An 18,898-nucleotide genomic window follows, 5' to 3' on the forward strand; every position below is an offset into this window, starting at 1 on the left:
CCGGTCTGACCACTACTTACCGTTTCTACTTACTACTACAAACATCGGAATGTGCATAAAGATCCGCAGTCTAGTTAAGACTATACATTTTCTCAAATCTTTTGCAACTTTTATAGCGATATATAAGTGAGGAAATTAGTTAATTTATAAATGTATAAATTTTTTAAAAATTTGTCATGTTTATCGACCGATCGAAATAGATATGCGTTTATCATCGGTAGTTCTAATGTTAATTGTGCGTTCAGAAAATTAGAGTGGGTGTCATCTGATCTATACTTAATTATTAAAGATTGCAACTATCCGTTGCAAACGTGCCATTTTCTGCCTGTCACGGCCATGAATCATTCTCAGCGAAAAAGATTTCCGAACGGTTGACGCGATTAGGCCGTGGCGCCGCGCCCCCGTTCGCCGTGAACGAACGAGTCCGACAGGTAGGTGGTACACGATCGACCAGTTTAATTCACTGTCATCGAGATTATGTTAATCTCGGGCGTGGAGGGGAAGAGTGGATGGGGCTCGGCAGAGTTATTCGATCGGACGCAGAAAGCCTCTCCTGCGGATCGTTGCCTCCAGGATATTGGATTATGTTTCACTGTTAACAGGTTACGTTTCATATCTCACCACGGCAGACATGCAACGCGCTGGAGCCGATGCCACGGTTAATCGACCGCTGGATCGATCATGGAGAGGAACGCGAGGTCGCTCGGGAACCACTGCGCTTCGATCCTCGATTTCTTTCATTTAATCGGAAATTTTTTCACGGCCCTTGATGAATTTTCAATTGTCGGTTATGCAGAAATGAGAGTGGAATTTTGGATTCTTTATTGTGTTGGTGGTTCGCTCATGGATCTTCGAGAGATGTTTCTTTAGAAATGGATCCTTTTTGTCACAGAAGTGTGTTACAGAAAGGATATCTAGAAAGTATCGTAGATCATTTTTGTGTGACTTTAAGATGGTGTTAATATACAGGGTGTCCGCGATAATTTGTACCATCGTTTTTTTCGTAAACGGTAAACATTAGAAGAAAACCGAAACAGAGGAAGTTGTAGTATATTTTACTAGTAATATGATAGCGTATCTAAAGTTTTTGTATTTTTAATATTTTTCTAGAAACAAAGGTGACCTTAATTTATTTAAATAGAATGCTACATATTTTTTTACATCATATGAAAGCGAGCATTAAGACGAGATCTTCAGGGTCATAGAAGGGCAGAAATAAAAGAAATAAATTTAACATTTCGTAATATTGTATTTACTACAAATTATCGCGAACACCCTGTACGTATACTCGAGATTCACATATTATTAATTCTGTCCTTTCAACGCAAGTCCCCGAAAGCCGTTTGTCAGCGAGGATAAAGGTCTGGGCTCGCGGGTGTTTCCCATAAACGCATTGAACAGTCTTATCGACGACGACGCCGTCAAACCGCAGAGGTGCGGACGTTGCACTTCCCCCCGACGCGTGAACGTTTCGTATTAGCATAAATTAGCCCCGTGGTACAGTCGTAAACCTTAGCAATTGTACGGAGTCCCTCTCTCTCTCTTGCCTCGATGTCGAAGACGACGTCTGTACGATCCGCGTCGTTCTAATGGAGCTCTGCGCGTACCGTGAAACGGTTGCCGAGGTTAAACGCATTCTTCGGGATAATTCGCGTAATTGTGGCACGGAATTCACGCCGGTGATCCCTGCTCGCATTCAGAACGGACCACACGGATTAGGGAAATGGACGTGAAACAGCAGATTTACAGCTGGCGAACCGTGCCAAAATTCTTCTCTGCTTTTAATTGAAACTTCCGACGAGAAAAAAGAGATTTGGCGTGGTTGCGGCAAGAACGTTCAGCACAGTTTTCATTCGAGTAATGTGTAGCCAGAGGAAACGGGATCTGAGAGTTTTGCAGGAATTCAGTTTCGTCTATAGACTGCGTGTTTTATGCATTTAAATGTAGGACTTTGTGAAATACTATAATAGTGTGTGCGTCTAAAAACTAATAACCACTGAAATATTTTTCAGTGATTGATGATAAAATTTCGTAAATTTAAAATCCGTACAACACATTATACGTCGGTGGTCAATGTTTACATTATATCATTGGAAACGCATCTTAATTTCTGCGACAATCGTTAAATATCTCCAGTTCAAGCATTACATGCAATAAAAGTTGTTTAAAGAATAATATCTCGGTAACTATTTATTTTTTACTCAGAATCCAACACTCTTCTTAACTGAAGAGTCAAGTTTTACCCATTACAAAATAAACAAACTAATTATTACATCGTATAGCCTTTTCGATACCATACAACTTTCGTTTGAAACATTTTTCCGTATAGCAAACATTTCACAAACAATTTAGGTGGCACACTTCACCAGTCCGTAAGGGCATGGGTTCGAATCCCACCGCCGTCACCAATTTGTCGAGACGGAAAATGGTGAAATTAATTACTCAACTTTAATACAAATATAATTTAAGAACATGTATGTAACTTTTAATAAAATGAATTTGAATACAATTTTACTAATTAATATAATATAGGTCTATTCGGTTTGGCTTCCGGAATACAATTGATAATATTTCGCGTTGGTTCGTGGGAGCCTTTATCCAGTATATCAGAAGGAAAGATTAAATTCACCGGAATCAGGAGCTCGTCTGCATCGATCCATACGTCGCGCTACATTCAATTTCCGAGAGACGCGTCGCCTAAGTCTCTCCCTTTTGCTCGAGCAGCTTCGAAAGTGGGAGGAATAAGGAAGAAGCCACCTCCTCGCGGTTTTCTGCGGGAGCCTTCGCATGGGACGCCATGAAATAAGCGAGCTTCCAGGCTGTAAATAAGGTTCGACCCGGGTCCCCGTTACAGCTGTAACCCGGTGGATTTTTCTCGAGCGTGAGAAAGACCCGGTTCCGCAGATGGCGAGCGTTTCACCGGAGGCTTTTCTTTCCGTGAGATCGCATCTGCGTGGTCCCGTCCGTCCGTGTTGCGAGAATGCACGACGGATAATAAGAGCTCGCGACGTGGGTGACTATAAAACATCGAGACACGATTCACTAGGCGCAAAACACCTCTCTATAAGAGGTCCGTCGCGGGAACAGGACGGATCGAAAACGCTCGTGGAGAGCGGACGAACCACCACGGACACAGGAAGAAGTCGTTCCGTTGTTCGAATCTTGTTTCGCTGTTTTTCTATGGGGGAAGGCGTCTAGCCTCGCGTGAGATGGAACCCGCTTGAAAACCAGACGGTGGGGCTTGACGGATCGCGTGGATCCAGTTGGGGAGGGTGAAGAAATCATTCTGTTCTAGGGCTGTTCTTATTGCTCTGTTACGGCGACTTACGTTCCGATTTACGATTCGAATTTTCTTGGGTTGTATTATGTGTTTCTGTAGGAAGTAATCGCATAGTTTCTATTAAATGTATTTCTGTGGGGAAGAATACGGCGAATGTACCCTTCTAAGAAATCTTGGCTTTGGTAAATTTCTTTCAAGTAATGAAATACAGATTAAGTCGAACGTTAGGTTGACATAAATTTCAGTAATTGCGGAGATCAAGTACTAGCGGAAAGTCGAGTTTGCACGTGAGTGTACACTGGAATTTCTGACCAGTGATAGTACACAGTGACTTACGTGTTTTTGCAATGTCTGTTTAGCCACCTCCAATAGTTTTACTTTTATCTTACTTTAGTGATGAGTTTTTTCTTAGTTTCCAAATGAAATTCACGATTCAGTACAGAATCTTGTCGAATTAGGTGTCACTGTATGTATGGCTTTGATGGAACGAATTCAGTAGGTGGACCAAGGCGAATCGGATGAAAATCAGAATTCAGTCCATGATAGAAACTAGCATTCCAATCGTTCATATCATCCCATCCCTCTTCCTTGCACCTCCCTTAATATCTCATTAATTATTTTGTTTCAATTCGCTTCAGTCTACCTTACCAATTGACCCTTTTTTCACTTCAAGAACGTGAGTCCATATCAATATCCATACTTCCCTCATAAAGTGCAAAAAATACAAGCACATAGCTATTCCACGTCACTCCAAATACTCTGTGGATCACAAAGATGCTCCTATATTCTCGACGTAAATTTTGACGCGTGAAATCTAGGATGACACGGTCGATCCATAAAAACCGTCCTCGAACATCCACAGGGGCCGCTTGTGGAGGAAAAAAAGGAGAAAGAGAGATTCTTCGTCGGATTCCACGAATCCCCAGAACACGTGGTGACACGAGAACTCACTCCAAGGGAATACTTATACCAGTATGACTCAGACCGCGGCTCGCTTTCGGTGCTATAAATGGGATCATCTGAAAAAGTAATTGGGTCTTCGGCCGATTCTCACAGCAATACAGCGGCCGCGATCGCGACTAGACCGTGATAAATCAACTAATTAACTGGCTTCTTAAGCGGTGACTAACCGTCCGCGTAAACCAAGGCAGCTGTGCCCCACACGCGGTTTACATCATCGGCCCAGAGACATACACGCACGCGAAATGATCGACGTTTCTGCGACAGAGAGAGTAAGCCAGACACGCGGCGCGAATAATTAGCGTGATGCTTCCGCGAGGGTTTAACTTGGTATCACGTCGGCCGCGTTTTTCGCGTTAATCGTTGGAGAAGAGACACCAGTTGGCCCAGTTCGCGTCGAGTTAAACGTGGTCAGCGGAATTTTTATTTTAAGACCGCTGTCAATGACCCCGAAGTGAATATGACTACTTATTCTTATGTGCACTATCATAATTTATGGTATTAGAGTGGATTTAGTGGTTTTATCCTTTGTGTCGATATGACACATTTCTTTCCTAAAAAATGGTATTACTCTGCCATGTGTAGATAAATTTGGCTGAATCCCATTCGGAAGAATTCATAAATTTATTTCTCTATTGTATTAATTTTTTACCATTCTGTCCATTTGACACCGAGGGACGTATTAACCCTCGAATGGTAAGGTGGGTTTTAAGGTCCCTTAAGGTAAATAATACCAAAAATTCGTTAAACACTCGGTCGAGGTAGCAAAGCAAGCCTTTGAAAGCGTGTGCGATTCTATTTAGCTTCGAGGAACACTGTATAGCACGCAACTAGATTTATTCAAACACGACTAGTACAGTAACTGACTGGGAATCTTGTTTCACGATCCCATCAAAGTTGGAACGTAAGGGACATGATTTAATGCGTCTCACGAAGGCCCGGCTGTAACTTGTTAATCGGATGAGCGCCACGCGGCATAATCAATAGGAGCGCAATAAATCCGGCTTCGTTAAACGCTCCGTGTGCAATTACCCTCCGTGAAAGGGGGGACGAGCGTTTCCTGCTCGCAGTAGCTTTTTCTTCGTCTGGCAACCTGTCCTCCTCGTTAATTCTACGAATACAAAGTAGTCGTTAACCCCTGCAGGTGAACGCGTTAAATTGGTTCCCGCGGCCGCCGCCACACTCGGTGTCCCGAGCGAAACAATTTCGGAACAATTATTATCCAGGCGGCGAGGGGAGTTCGATTTAATTCAATGAACGGCGACGCGAATATTTTTCTGTCGTTTATCGGGAAAACGAGCGCTGGTATTCCCGACACGTGCAAACAACGTTTAATGACCACGGAACAATTACGTTTTTTTTTTTTGTGTCTGCAGGAATCAATTATTATCTCGATTCGTTGTACGTCGATGAAATTTCAACGTCTATTGTTTGCTTTTTTGTAATTGCTGACTGTTGGAGAAGGAATTTTGGAATGTAGGTGGAAAGGGAAAAGTTGTTTAACACTAGAACTACCGACGATAAACACATCTATTTCCATCAGATCGATAATCATAACATAAACTTTTGAAAATATATAAATTGGCTAATTTCTTCAGTTCATACCGTAATAAAAGTTGCGAAAGATTAATCATCATTGTATAAGTGTACTTGACAAGTCATTTTGATTTGCTCGGTAGTTCTAGTGTTAATTCTATTTGTTAAATCAGGAGTGATAAAATTTCTCTTCACCTAAAATTGAATCACAGACAAACCACAATAATCTACAATTGTTAGATTAATTTATCCTCTCACATTCGATCGTCGTTTCCTATTTTTCTCGACTATTCCACGAACGATTGTTAGCTCACATCACGTGCCGATCCAGTTTAGTAAATACATTTACATGGACTCTCTGGTCCAGCTCCTGGCGAGAAAATTAACAACTTGTAATGTACCAGCCAACATGAAAGTAGGCTGCCCTAGCGGAGTTCATTTATCACGGCTATTTATCGGCCACAGATACACTTCGATCAGGCCAACTTTCCAAATTGTCCCGCGAGGTTGACTTAACCCCACGGACAAGTTTCGAACCGGGTACCGACAACTCCAACAACTCCGTTCAAAGACCAATAATCTGGAGCAACCGGATACCTATCCCCCTGACTAGTTCTGTGACAATGTCCGTGGACCCTCTATCCACCCGATCGGAGTTTAACCGAAAACATTTCCGATCTTTCCAATCCCAACAATCTGTTGGATCAGAGAGGTTCGGGAACGTGGGAGGAGGACGATAGTGGTCGGAGGAACAGAATCCAGAATCGTATAATCGAAGGGTAGAAAAAAAGAAAAGAGGTGAAAAAAGTGGTTGGATAATTTTATTTGGAAACCACCCTTGCATTTTACAACCGACCGGTGCAAACTGTTCTGGAGCCGAGCCAGATGTAGCCGTCCATTGAACTGTTATATGGATCCTGGCTTTGGGAAGGAAGAGAATTTTCCAAGATCGACCGATTGTCGCTCCATTTCCTTGGATATTAATCTGTAGCTTTTTTGGGTCAACCGAGCAGCCTTCTTGGTCAGCTTTCTTTCGGCGGGAATTTTTGTTCCCGCTTCTGAATAGGCCAGGGATCTATTTCACATGCAGGAACCATGGGTGACTGCAAGATATAGTTCCTATATTGATATTCTATACCGTTTGTTTATGTTCATTTTAGTGGAACCATTATGTAGGATCGTTTTGGCAAGCATAGAAAAGTGTAATACATTGTGTAGGGTATTCATGGAATTTATAGTGAAATGATCTTCATACACTCTGTGAGCACAGAGACGAGGGACTCGAAAGGGTGCAATCTAGGATCGACAGACGCAATCAGATTAATTGAAGACTCGAAAATACTAATTGAATCGATCTGGAGTTGATGAACCCGAATCGAGTATTTTTGGATCCAAGAACCCAGTTTCACTTCCTAAATTAAAGGGGTTTGAACTAGGGTGCCTGGATTTGATGGTGTTTAGACTGGGGTCACTGAGTTTAATGGTGTCTACACTTGGATCTCTAGGTTTGATGGTGTTCAAAGTTATGTCCCTACTTTGAATTCCTGAATTAGGGGGTCTGAACTAGGATTCCCGGATTCGATAGTATTTAGACTTAAGTCTCTAACTTTGATAGTGTTCAGACTTGTGTCCTAGGATCCGAAAATATTTGCCTCGAGGTATCTAAATTCGTGAGTCTTCCCACTTGATTCCATCGACCATACATACATCAGAATCGGCTCTGGTCGCTTTTAAATAAATCCAAGCTTGATCTCCCGACTCTACATGAGTCCACATCGAGCTTCTCTATCCTCAATGTGTCCTACAACCAAGCTACCACCATTCTATCGTCCGAACAGTGCCGTTGTTATCCAACAGGTCGCGAAATATTCGCTCGATGACCTGAGAATAACCCGACGAACACATTCCTAGATATTCGTGAGTCGCTTCCGTGATCACTCAACCGCTCCGTGATCGTTCGACTGTTCCGTGAACCCGTCGAAAATATACCTACACGCGCGCGGACGATAACGTAATTCACGTTTTCACCCCTGTCGCGGCTCGCCGTTCATCACCGCTAAAAGCCTATACCTTATCGAGCGTGGGTCCGATAAGAGGATCACGCCTACGCTCTACACCGAGTTCTCCTACAGGTAGGCTGCAGGTGAAATAAGGGACCACTTACATCGGAACCGGTCCCTCGCGTTCCCACGACGGATATCGTATCCTTTTCGCTAGTACTTCCTCTGCCACCCTACGCGTGCAATTCGACGACGAGACACGATAAATTCTTGCCGTCTGGCTCTGTGTTGCAGCATCATATAAAATTGAGGCACGAGAGACACCGACGACAACATGGCGAGAGCTATCTGCCCAGCAACTTCATCCTCGACACGGACGAGCCAGAAAGAGGGACCTGGGGACCTTGGTCGACGCCCAGCTCCTGCTCCAGATCCTGCGGTGGCGGTGTCGCTCATCAGACCAGACAGTGTCTCGACGTAGAGTGAGTTAAAATATGTTATTATATCTGTCATATCGCGACCTTGCTACTGAAGTGACACAACTGGAGAACTTTAGTTTCTCGAAAAGTACAAAGGATATACAGGGTGAACCGTGAATCGTGATCAGTTGATATCATTAGATGTGTTCCAATGTACAGAACGAAATGTTTACAAACAGTAGGCAAGAGCCCAACATCGGAACGCGTACAATGGTATACGATATTCTTTGTAATTATTACAGTTCGAATATTTCTTTAATCTTTTCTTGACCCAGATGAAAAAGAAAGTAACACAATTTGTCTTGAAATTTTAAACTGATAGCGGTAGGCAGTCACTCACGAAAGTCTTCGTAGACTCCATAAAGAAAATCACTTTTGTGAGATGCATAATTCTGTTTTTCTTATTTGTCCAAAAATTTTTATAGACTAATACATTTTGTTATCGTATGAGCACAGTCTTGTACTTTTGTGACGAATACTACTTCATTTACGTTTGACATTAAGAAACAACATTTTGTCTGTATATTCTACATTACCTGTGGATGTGCAGTAACTACAAATAAGCTCACCCTTTAAAACAAATTAACGCCTTAACCCTTGTGCAGGCAACCGAGTACCTAGGTACCCATTTCTAAATTTCCTTTCACAATTTTTTATGTTCTTGACTAAATAATTGATAATAATAGGAAGGGAAAACAAAGAGTTTCGGAAAAGTATAAAAGTAAAATTATCTATGTTTATCTAATTTGTCAGAATACATAGGAGTATTCCGATTACTCAATAACCGTGAATATTTTGGTTATTCACGGTTATTGAGTAGTACCGTACATTACAATCGCTTCATAGTTATCGTTTCTATCAAAATATCCCTTAGCTTCTTCCAACCCACGAGTATCGTGTTAATCGCAAAAACACCGCGAGTAATAAGAAAATTTGAATTCCACAAACGCACCAGACGCCCCGGGGGCGTTCCCCCGTCCCAGTAATGGGAGATTAATTTTTCACTCCGTCATTTCCCGCGAAAATGGGTTTCCGTAAATTCAATCCCGGTGCCAGGAGGCGAGGTTTCCACGGTTCGAGGATTCACGACCTGGAATTTTTGACGTGGCCAACAGAACTTCCGACGGGGATCGCGGTAAATCCTTCTTATCCGTAGCCCGGAGCGGAGATTAATCGCGACTACTTGCGCGCTTTTTCCACCGTGGTGGAACTGCCTATCTCTCAGAACTTTCGTATTGCTCCTACCCCGTTGTTCTCGAACGGGAACCGATCGATGATGGATCCTTTTCCACTCTCGGTTACGTAAAGGATCAGGAAGGGCGGAAAATCCTGTCGATCGAACGTGAATAAAACCCGTGGATATCGTGAAAATCGAGAGTGAAACCGTTCTCGGGTAATAACACGGCGATGGTAGGATCGAGAAAGCGGTCTAATCGCCGGCGAATAATTTCGTGGTATCGAGGGGATCGTGTCACGGGGTCAGACACGTGTACGCGAATCGTGCCGCGGTTTACAGGACTTTTCAATTTGCGGTATCAGCGGCGCAACATCAGCGCGTGCCTGTTCGAAAATTAATTCCTACCCCTCCAGTGTGTTATTAGTGTGTTGCCGTGGGATATTAAATCGCGGCGCACGGCGAGGTAATCGACGGTTAATGGGACAGGTGTGTAGGTATGCTTTCCGTTGCTCTGTTGGGATTCAGAACTTTCGAATCATTACGATCGAATGGTGTTAATTTTTCTGATAACTTCGAGCTACCTTTCAATCTAGTCCAGTGATGGGCAACTCAGTGTCCGCCAAACTCACTAGCGGGCAACAACGTGCAGCATGCGGGCATATTTCTATTTCCTTCACGCGACCCTAATAATGTCGTTCCTTTCTTTCATTTTACTTCCTCTTGTATTAACACTAAACCTACTGAATCCTTAAAAAAAAAAAATTAGAACGGAAAAATAAAAGAAATAGATTTAATGTTAAATGTAATAAAAATGTAGTATTGTATTCCAATGAATTTTTCATTAAAAACGGGTGATCTACGAGAGTGTCGACCACCCAAAACGTATCTTCCAAACAAATATTTCACCGAAAGGAAGCACCGTTTAATTTATTCGGTTTACATCGACGCGATTGAAACAAAAAAACGAAAAATAAGAAAAAAAACGTTGTCCACGTTTTACGACCACGTTACACCGATACGTTACATTCCCAGCGATAGATTTCCCCATGAAAGTTTCATTCGGACGTGCACGAGCCGGGCAAATGTAATTTCTCCGAGAGGCGCGGGGAATTATTGAGAACCTGGGGATCGCTTTTTGGTCGGTGGGGAAAAGCGTGGTTTACGACAGCGAAAAAAATTCGTCGCTCCGCTTTTCCGTCGAGTTTCCTCGAAAGAAGCTCGTTAACGAGCAGGCACGGGCCGTGATGCGCGATTTAACGGAGTGTAAATTCCCGATTAGAGATACGAACGATCGCGCGTTTTCCCTGCGATCTCTGGAACGGGACTTGTAATCGAGATTACAGAGTTGATCGATGAACTGAACGGTGCTGAAATAAAAATCCTTCGATTATCTGTGTATTATTCAAAAGGATTCAAAAGTATCTTTGTAAGGATTGAAGACAACAGAACAATATTAGAAAAGAGGAACGTACGCTGGATCCAGGATTACTGAACTATCGTAAAAATTACGACGTTGAATTCACGATTCTCAAAAATTTCTCAATGTTTGTCAACACATGATCAAATTGTGCTGAAATTTTCTTCATTTTTTATTATGTTAAAGACTATCATAAATACTTATAACTAGACTACGGATTTTATGGATTTATAGCTTACAGGGCTCTGAAAAATGCAGTGGAAGACAAAACTGATCAAATATAACGGGTTTTATATTTTATTTTGTGTCTAATAAAATACTTAAGGGAGGAAAGATATTCTTATATTTGCTCTTGTCTTTATGAATTACTTTAGAAAATGTAATTTTGTATAAAAATCCGCAATCTACTTATAACGTAGGTTCTATCTCGATAAAAATAATATTTTTCAATTCGTTCACGAATGATTAATCGTATAGTAAGTCACAGAATAGTTTAGTGATGTAGGATTTTTCTGTTTAAATGTATTCGTAATAATGTAGAGTTTCTACAGTAAATTCATTGATTTTTCGGTTCACGTAAACCATGATACTGTTTTTACAATCTTCCGTAATGTCTTCCTCGTTGAAGTATTGTTATTGTGCGGAGTACACGACACTTTTAAAGTTCCAGGGGTCCTTTCTTATTGTCTCTGTGGCCTTACAACGCTTTAAAGGGAAGCCAGTTCGATCGCTATAATAACGTCTTATTGTTGCAGCGACAATGGCTACAACAGGTGCACCGGTGCGTCGAGGCGATTCTTCTCCTGTAACATCCAGGTAAGTGTTGTTTACGAGTCAAGTCAGTAATAAACATTATTCATTATTTCGTGTTTTCCGATTAATTTTTGTGGTGCTTCACATCATCTTATTCATCGTGAAAAAGATTGCATTGTGAATGACTGCACGAAACGGTTGAATCATGCGCACACTAGAACTCAATTAGTCGCCGCGTAACAGTGGGTGATTTATGCGATTTGCTTTATGCAATAGTTCGAACGGCTTGACAAGGTGACAGTCTATCAAGGGAGGCATCGACGCGTGACGCGTACTTCAATTGCTCGCATCTGCATACGATCACGAATCAATGAATCGAATCCGATAGTTCTATTGTCTGTATTACTATTTCTCGTATCTGAGCTATTATCGCATTTACACCTTACATTTAGATTCTTTCTTGTGTACTCGGTTACTTTTATTTATTAATAACTTCCTTTTAATAATACCAATGGTAGTTAGAAGCTAATGGATCATTCGTGATTTTTTGAAGGTGAAGAATTTTTGAAATTGGTAATGTTTCGAAAATTTCACCACGGCAATTAAATTTATGCGATAATTTTAGCTTCGAGAATAAAATTTAGAAATTATTTCTTTAAGTAGAAGGAAATTACACAATATTTTTAATTAGTAGGGGGTGTAATAACAGTTGTTATATCAATATCCTTCGTCATCGTTGGTCATTCATTTCGTTTAAATTGAAAGGGTCGAGTCCCGTCGTAATGAATTTACGCTTTTTCGTCTCTAACCTTTAAATGCATCGGTTAATTCCCCGAAGATCGGTTCGATGGTCTTTAATAAAATGATTTATATCATTATTTAATTCAGTTCGTTAAATGTCAGCCGCATCCCCGATGAATTCTGTAACGCAACACATTCAACAACGACCATTGTTTACGTGTGTGGCTCGCTAAGCGACCTGATCTCGCCCCCTCTATCATCTTCTCGCCTTCCTCCGTTTCAGTCTTCGATCGATCGAACATCAGTCTCGACGCACGTGCCCCGGGGCCCGTCAAACATTCATTTAAAACTACTTAATCAACGTTACCGTTAATCTCGTTTCTTTTCTCGCCCGGCCAGGTGATCCTGACAAATTGATCCGATGATCGATTAATCCCGTATTCGTTCGATTCCCATTCCGATTTATGCTTCTCGACGGGAATGATCTTTCGATTCTTCCTAACAAAAGTATTTAAATGTCATAAAGTTCGAAGACTTATGACACACGTTAGACGGGACACCCTGATAATAACACCAAGAGATCCCAGAATTAAAAACTTCATTTGCATTGGACTCCACAATTAATACATAATAAGCTGACATTTTTTAGTAGCTATATATCGTCTACCTTTTCGATTCAATTCACCGCTTGCTCCAAACCAGCCACAATATTTCCGTCGAAGCGCAAGAAGCGTAGCATATAAAAATGGCGGACGGTAGCGCTCCTGTCAACGGCACGTTCTACGCGTTCATGGACCTGGTATAGAATGGAATTGTCGATTAATAATCGCGGGGAAACAAAGGGTTAACCGGTGCCTGGCATGCAACCGGTTCCTGGAACCGTGCCCGTCGTTGCGTCCGGGGCCGAATGGGAGTTTACGAGGTCACGTGGACGCAGTAAAATCGCACGACGGCCAGGTAGAATATAGGTAACATTGGGAGACCCCGCGGATGATATTTCTCTTGTCCCCCACCCCTAACCATGGTTGATCGACGCGTTGACCCTACCTGAAATACAAGCGAGGGGGATTAAAAGTTTACAACCGCAGTAAAGATGCTCTCCCGTGGGCCTCCACTAAATCTCCTGTTTGGGGAACACACTCTCAGGCGTGCTTCGAGAAATCGCGGTGAAGTTGAAGCCCCGAGATCTTGAGGCGGGCAATCGTAAACACGCCAGAAGTGTACAGGTTCGTTCAAAATAATGTCACGAGAATTTACGAGGGAACGGTTAGAGGTTGTTAATAAAAACTTGCCACGGTTTTGGTAATTTTAACGGGGTCTTAAACTTGCGGATTCGGTGGGAAATTTACGGGATTATTCTACGGGATGTTAACCCTTTAACTGTAGCTGTAGTCAAGGAGAAAGAAGAAGGGAGATTCTTATATAGGGTCCTTCCACTCGAAATCGGACATTTGAAGTTGTTGAAACTTGGATATGTTACAGTTAGTCGAATTTTGGTGAAACTTGGATATGTTATAGTTAGTCGAATTTTGAATATTTAAGGGGTTAATAAAAGCGTGTGAAGATTCGTTCGGAAAATGTGGCTCAGAATACAGGTTCGTTAATGAGTGATGTCAGAAAATTTTAGAAAATGTTCTCCTGAAGTGTTTTTAGAATAGAGAAATAAATGTGAAGAAAAGAAATTGATGGGTGACTAGGAACATTTTATTCACTTTGCTGACACTGTTTTTGAAGTATCCTGTATGTAGAGAGGTCGTCAGTTCCAGGGACTAACAAAGTTCTTTTTGATCACCGAAACATTAGGTGCACCGCGGTGTCATAATCGTTACCTGGATTTACCACTGGAGAAGTAGGATTCGTTAAGAATGTTCTTCGGAGGTAGTTCGTTAGAACATTATCTTTGTTGATATTTCGAGCGACAACATACAATCAAGTTTAACACCGTCAGACTCGTGTTGACGATTTCAAAATCGATTCAACAAACAAGAATATTATTCGGTTTTCTTTGACTCGAAGTGAAATGCCACATTGCTGGCATTAATATTTAACTTTTACAGTAAAAATACAGTTGCGATAAGTACAGAATCCCTTGGGAAACTATTATATATTATTACTATAAGAAAATCGTAAGGCAGGGGGTAAGGTAACAGTGATTAAGACCAAAAGTATAGAAGAAATGTAACGATCCCTCGAACATAGTAGATCATCACTATACGCACGTTAGTTTGTTCGATCATTAATAAAGTAGAGGTCGTTAGTAAATTGAAAAACTTTCATCATCAACTTCGTACGTCTGTGACGAAAGTTATTTACGATTCGATCCGACGTCACGACCTCTCGTTCAAAACTTAATTTCACCGTTGCACGCGATGTATACCAATTCCGTTTCTCGTTTCCCGTCGCGATCGAGCCTGCGTCGCATCAATTTTCACGGTGGAACCAGCCTCTATCAATCGAACATCCGCCCCCTTCCTCCCGTCATTTAATTTCATTTTCTCGAGTCACGAACACTCGATCTGACCCACGTCGACGTGGAAGCACCGCATCCAGAACAGGATCACCTTGGCCCTCGGTCGTTTCTTCGAAAGATCGGGATCCACGGTGAAAATAATTTCTGAAAGTCACGTAGCCTCCATAAAATTATTTTCCCCGTATCCTCGAAGCTTCCACCGTTTCTCGAATCACTTTTCCCAGATGAATCATTTGTAAATAATTGGCGAACGAGAATAGAATGATCGTGACCTAACTGTTCGAAGGACACAGAAGGAACAAATAAAATGGCCCCCTGTGCGTCGTGACTCGAATCGGATGTTTTAATCGACGATTAAAAATTTCGTCGAGTCGACAAAGTTCACGGAACAACAGCATGGAAAACACGTTACGGACGCAGAAAGGGATCCTCGTCGAAAATCCTGAACAGCTTAGAGGTCCTTTAATGGTCCTCGAACGCGCGCGACAATATCGGCCTGCACGGGGCGGGATTACTGCGCACGGCACACCGGTGTGCACTGTCAGAGACGCTAAAATTTATGAACGGGGCCCCGGCCATTATGCGGCATCGACTCCGCGAAGTATTAACTTCGTTACAGCGACGTGCTAAATGAAACCGGCCGCAGACTGCTGCCTCTGCTACGTGCTCATGGGTATCGATTGTTGGTCAACGAGACCCTCTAAAAACCAACGACAGTAAATTCGTACTTCGACTTTCTTTTTTCCTATCCAACCACATACAATAACCTTCCGTCGTTAACATTTAGAAATATCGTTGGTTTAAGAAAATTCTCCTAAAGGATTCTCTTTGGAAACCATGCTTCGAATGTATTCAAAAGATCCTCCGGAAGAAATAACCAATTGTCCAAGAAATGATGGACTCCACTTCATTTCTCACTAGACTTCACGAATTCTAGAAACATTGTTCGTCATAGAAAATACGCCCAGAGTATAGAAGCATGGGTTAAGAATTAAAAAGATTCGTGATAATTCTTTCGACATCGTTGCCCCGAGGGGGTTGAATTTTACCCTAAAACTTTACTCCTTTCACCCCTAAATCGTCGTATTTCTGTCCCGAGAGGACAGATAACTGTATTCCCGTACAATGTGAGCGTCCTTTCTGTCGACCGTTTGTTGCAAAATAGATTCACCGAGTTGAACGACCGCGTAGGATTCGTGGGCCAAGCCACTTTAGAATTAAACGGGGCGAAATCCGTTTCCAGCCGCGAGTTGCACGCCGTTGCAAAAATTTCTTTCGAACGCCGAGAACACCATTGTTCTTGCGCCCCCCTCCCCCTTTTGTCTCGAGATTTCGTAATTAGTAACAATGCCTGCCGGCTAAACAGAGATTATTGAACGATGGAAGCTCTTTCCAGGGGGATGAGAGACTTCGGTTTACCGACCGGATGAGACTCTCTCTCCCTCTCGAGTAGCCAGAAGCTAACAGACCACGCCGCAGAATCAGCGCCGCCGAAGGGGTTGAGGAAGACGGATTTCTTTAACGAGGCCGACCGTTAATTACGGGCCGCAGTAATTGCGAACGACTCGTCCCGTATTTACGAGGTTACCGGTCGTTGATTCCCACTTTTTCACAGACTCCTCGTCCCCCCCCCCCCCCCCCCCCCCTTAGTTGCTGACATCGAACGCGAATTAATTCGAGACGTCGCGTGAAAGAGTGGAAACTGGTTTTTAGAATTGTTTAATTTAATGACGGATGATTCAAGAAACAGAAATATTATTAGTTTTTATTGAGAGAAGGTGAAATACTAGTTTGCTATGAGTACACGAATTCGTTTTGTTTCTGGGGAATTATTGATGATAAAGTAAGTCTGGAGACTGCAGACATTAAGAAAATCATAGGGCAAGGGGTTAAAGGAGCTTGTAAAGGGTTGAATGTTCTTGCGGATTCAGGGGATAGATTGAATATATTATAACATGTTGAAAACTATTAGGAGAACCATTTTGTAGCCAGGGAATGATATTACAATTATTTTTAATTTTACAAAATAATGTTATTTCAGAAGTGATCACAATCATGGAAATAATTATGAAATAAAATAACATGTTATTTGAAAAGTGTCCAGGTCTGATATCAAATGGCTCACATCCCGTATATAAATAACTAAATTAAATGAAAAACAAATGTACAAGCTTGAACCGTGATCGGAATTATAGTGTCTATACACTGTCCATCCAATTTTCCGATTGTTCCAATGAACAGCAATTCTTTGCATAAAAATCTCGACAACGTGCTCTTGGTCATATGTCACTGTTAAAAATTGACGATATAAAGTTTCGTTCGTATCAGAAAAAGAGAACCGCTGACACCTCAATGTACGCCACCTCCCGCCCACCGCGTCAGCGATAGATCACCCCGAGGGCTGCAACGTTCGCTGTGCACAGACTATCTCGTGACCCCGAGACGACATACCCCGTAAACCATCGATTTGAATAAGCGTCAAGGTCAATCGCGGGATCGCAACCCGGTAGAAAAGAGCTGCAGCACCCGTCATAAATCACGTGGACCACGCCGTCTGCGTCGTTTCGGGATCGCAGCTCGATCCTCTATTTCTTTTTTTTGTCCCTCCCTTTTGCGGTCACCAAACAGCCCCCATTCCCTTGCTCCACCCCGCAGGAAATCTTACGTCATAAATCCTGGACCGTGTATCCCCGTGCGTGGTGTTCCACCGGGAACGGTCTTTTCCTTCCTTTTTCGGACTCCACTCGATTTATCGACATTACCTGCCGCGACACCCAAACCCACCCCCTCCCCTTCGTTGCGATCTATGAACATCTGATTCTCGCGACTCACCCCTCGGTCCATTGGCCATGGGATAACGCGCAATTTAGGACACGCAGCGGTTGTTTGCGCCCCGGGGATCACGTTAGGGGTTGAAATCCAGGGCCACGGTGATGATATCATCTCGCAGCCATCGGAATGGTGTTTGTTTGTTTGGTATCGTGGATCGATGACCAGGGGGAAATTACGCCTATGGCCCTGTATTTGGCTCGGACAACGTTGGTCAGGTCTGATTAATTGACCGTGAGAGGGTGTCCTTTTATTATTCAGTCCTTGTAGCGGGTTTGTTAACCCTTTTCGCGATTCGACGAAAGGTATTCGGGAATTCACAGCACGGAGGGGACGGGTTTGCTCGTTTGCGGGGATACTTTGTGTTTTAGTTCGTGTATTGGTTCGTTAGGATCCTTGGATGTTCGTTTTAGGTAAATAATTCTGACGTTTCTTGTTATCTGTTTAGTAACTTTTAGCTTGTGACTTGTCAAATTGTACTGGTAGCATTAGTTAGATTGTGTAAAAGAGCCTTGATCTAGGATTTATTTACAGAAACATATACTACGCGTGTACACTACCGCTCATAAGTAGACTGTGGATTTTATGCATTTATACCGAATATGATTATTTAAATCTTAGTATACAAAAATATTTAATGAACTTTGATGAGGTATTTGTTTTATTTGGAACCTAATAGCATCCTTAATAAGGTAATGGAATTATATTTGCATAAAGATACGCAGTCTACTCATAAGTATTAGGACACCTGGTTTGTACGAAGAAAATCTGATGTTTCGTTAAAATGATATATTTTAGGCCAAGTTTATTACTTCATGGTAGCATAAGCGTTGAACACCGAGTTTTAATATCGACTAAACAATATTTCTGTCAGACTTTCAGTAATTTCATAATATCTCGTAACATTTACTGCATATTCGAAAAAAGAATAATAAACAAGAGTTAGAAGTACAGTCGGAATAGTTGATACAAGGAATTTCGAGACGCATATCCCGATGTCGATCTCGAGCTCGAAACCAACCCCTATTATTTGTTCGCGTGACAAGACGCATTTCCCAAATCTCATCGATATCCCTCTCTCTCTTTCGAGCACATATTTCTTCATGAAGGAAAAGAGCCCTCCTCCTCGTGGCGAAAATTTATTTCGAACTCGCAAAGGGTCGCACGGGGGTGGTATGCACTCTGGCCGACAAGAGAGGAGAGGCGGGCGTAATAGAAAAACACGCGAACGCACGACACGAGCCACTCGTTAGACC

At 42.3% G+C, this 18,898-nt stretch overlaps 1 protein-coding gene across 1 annotated transcript in view; it reads left to right on the plus strand.

Annotated features, from left to right (window-relative positions):
- LOC107194602 (papilin) overlaps positions 1 to 18,898 on the plus strand; it is a 55,608-nt gene that overhangs the window by 7,972 nt on the left and 28,738 nt on the right. Inside the window, exons 3-5 of the mRNA XM_015584245.1 lie at positions 8,071 to 8,258; positions 11,605 to 11,665; positions 14,318 to 14,353. Coding sequence (XP_015439731.1) covers positions 8,071 to 8,258; positions 11,605 to 11,665; positions 14,318 to 14,353 — 285 coding nt within the window. The remainder of the gene's footprint in view (positions 1 to 8,070; positions 8,259 to 11,604; positions 11,666 to 14,317; positions 14,354 to 18,898) is intronic.

This window comes from Dufourea novaeangliae, unplaced genomic scaffold (genome assembly GCF_001272555.1).
Source record: "Dufourea novaeangliae isolate 0120121106 unplaced genomic scaffold, ASM127255v1 scaffold8, whole genome shotgun sequence".
NCBI lineage: Eukaryota > Metazoa > Arthropoda > Insecta > Hymenoptera > Halictidae > Dufourea > Dufourea novaeangliae.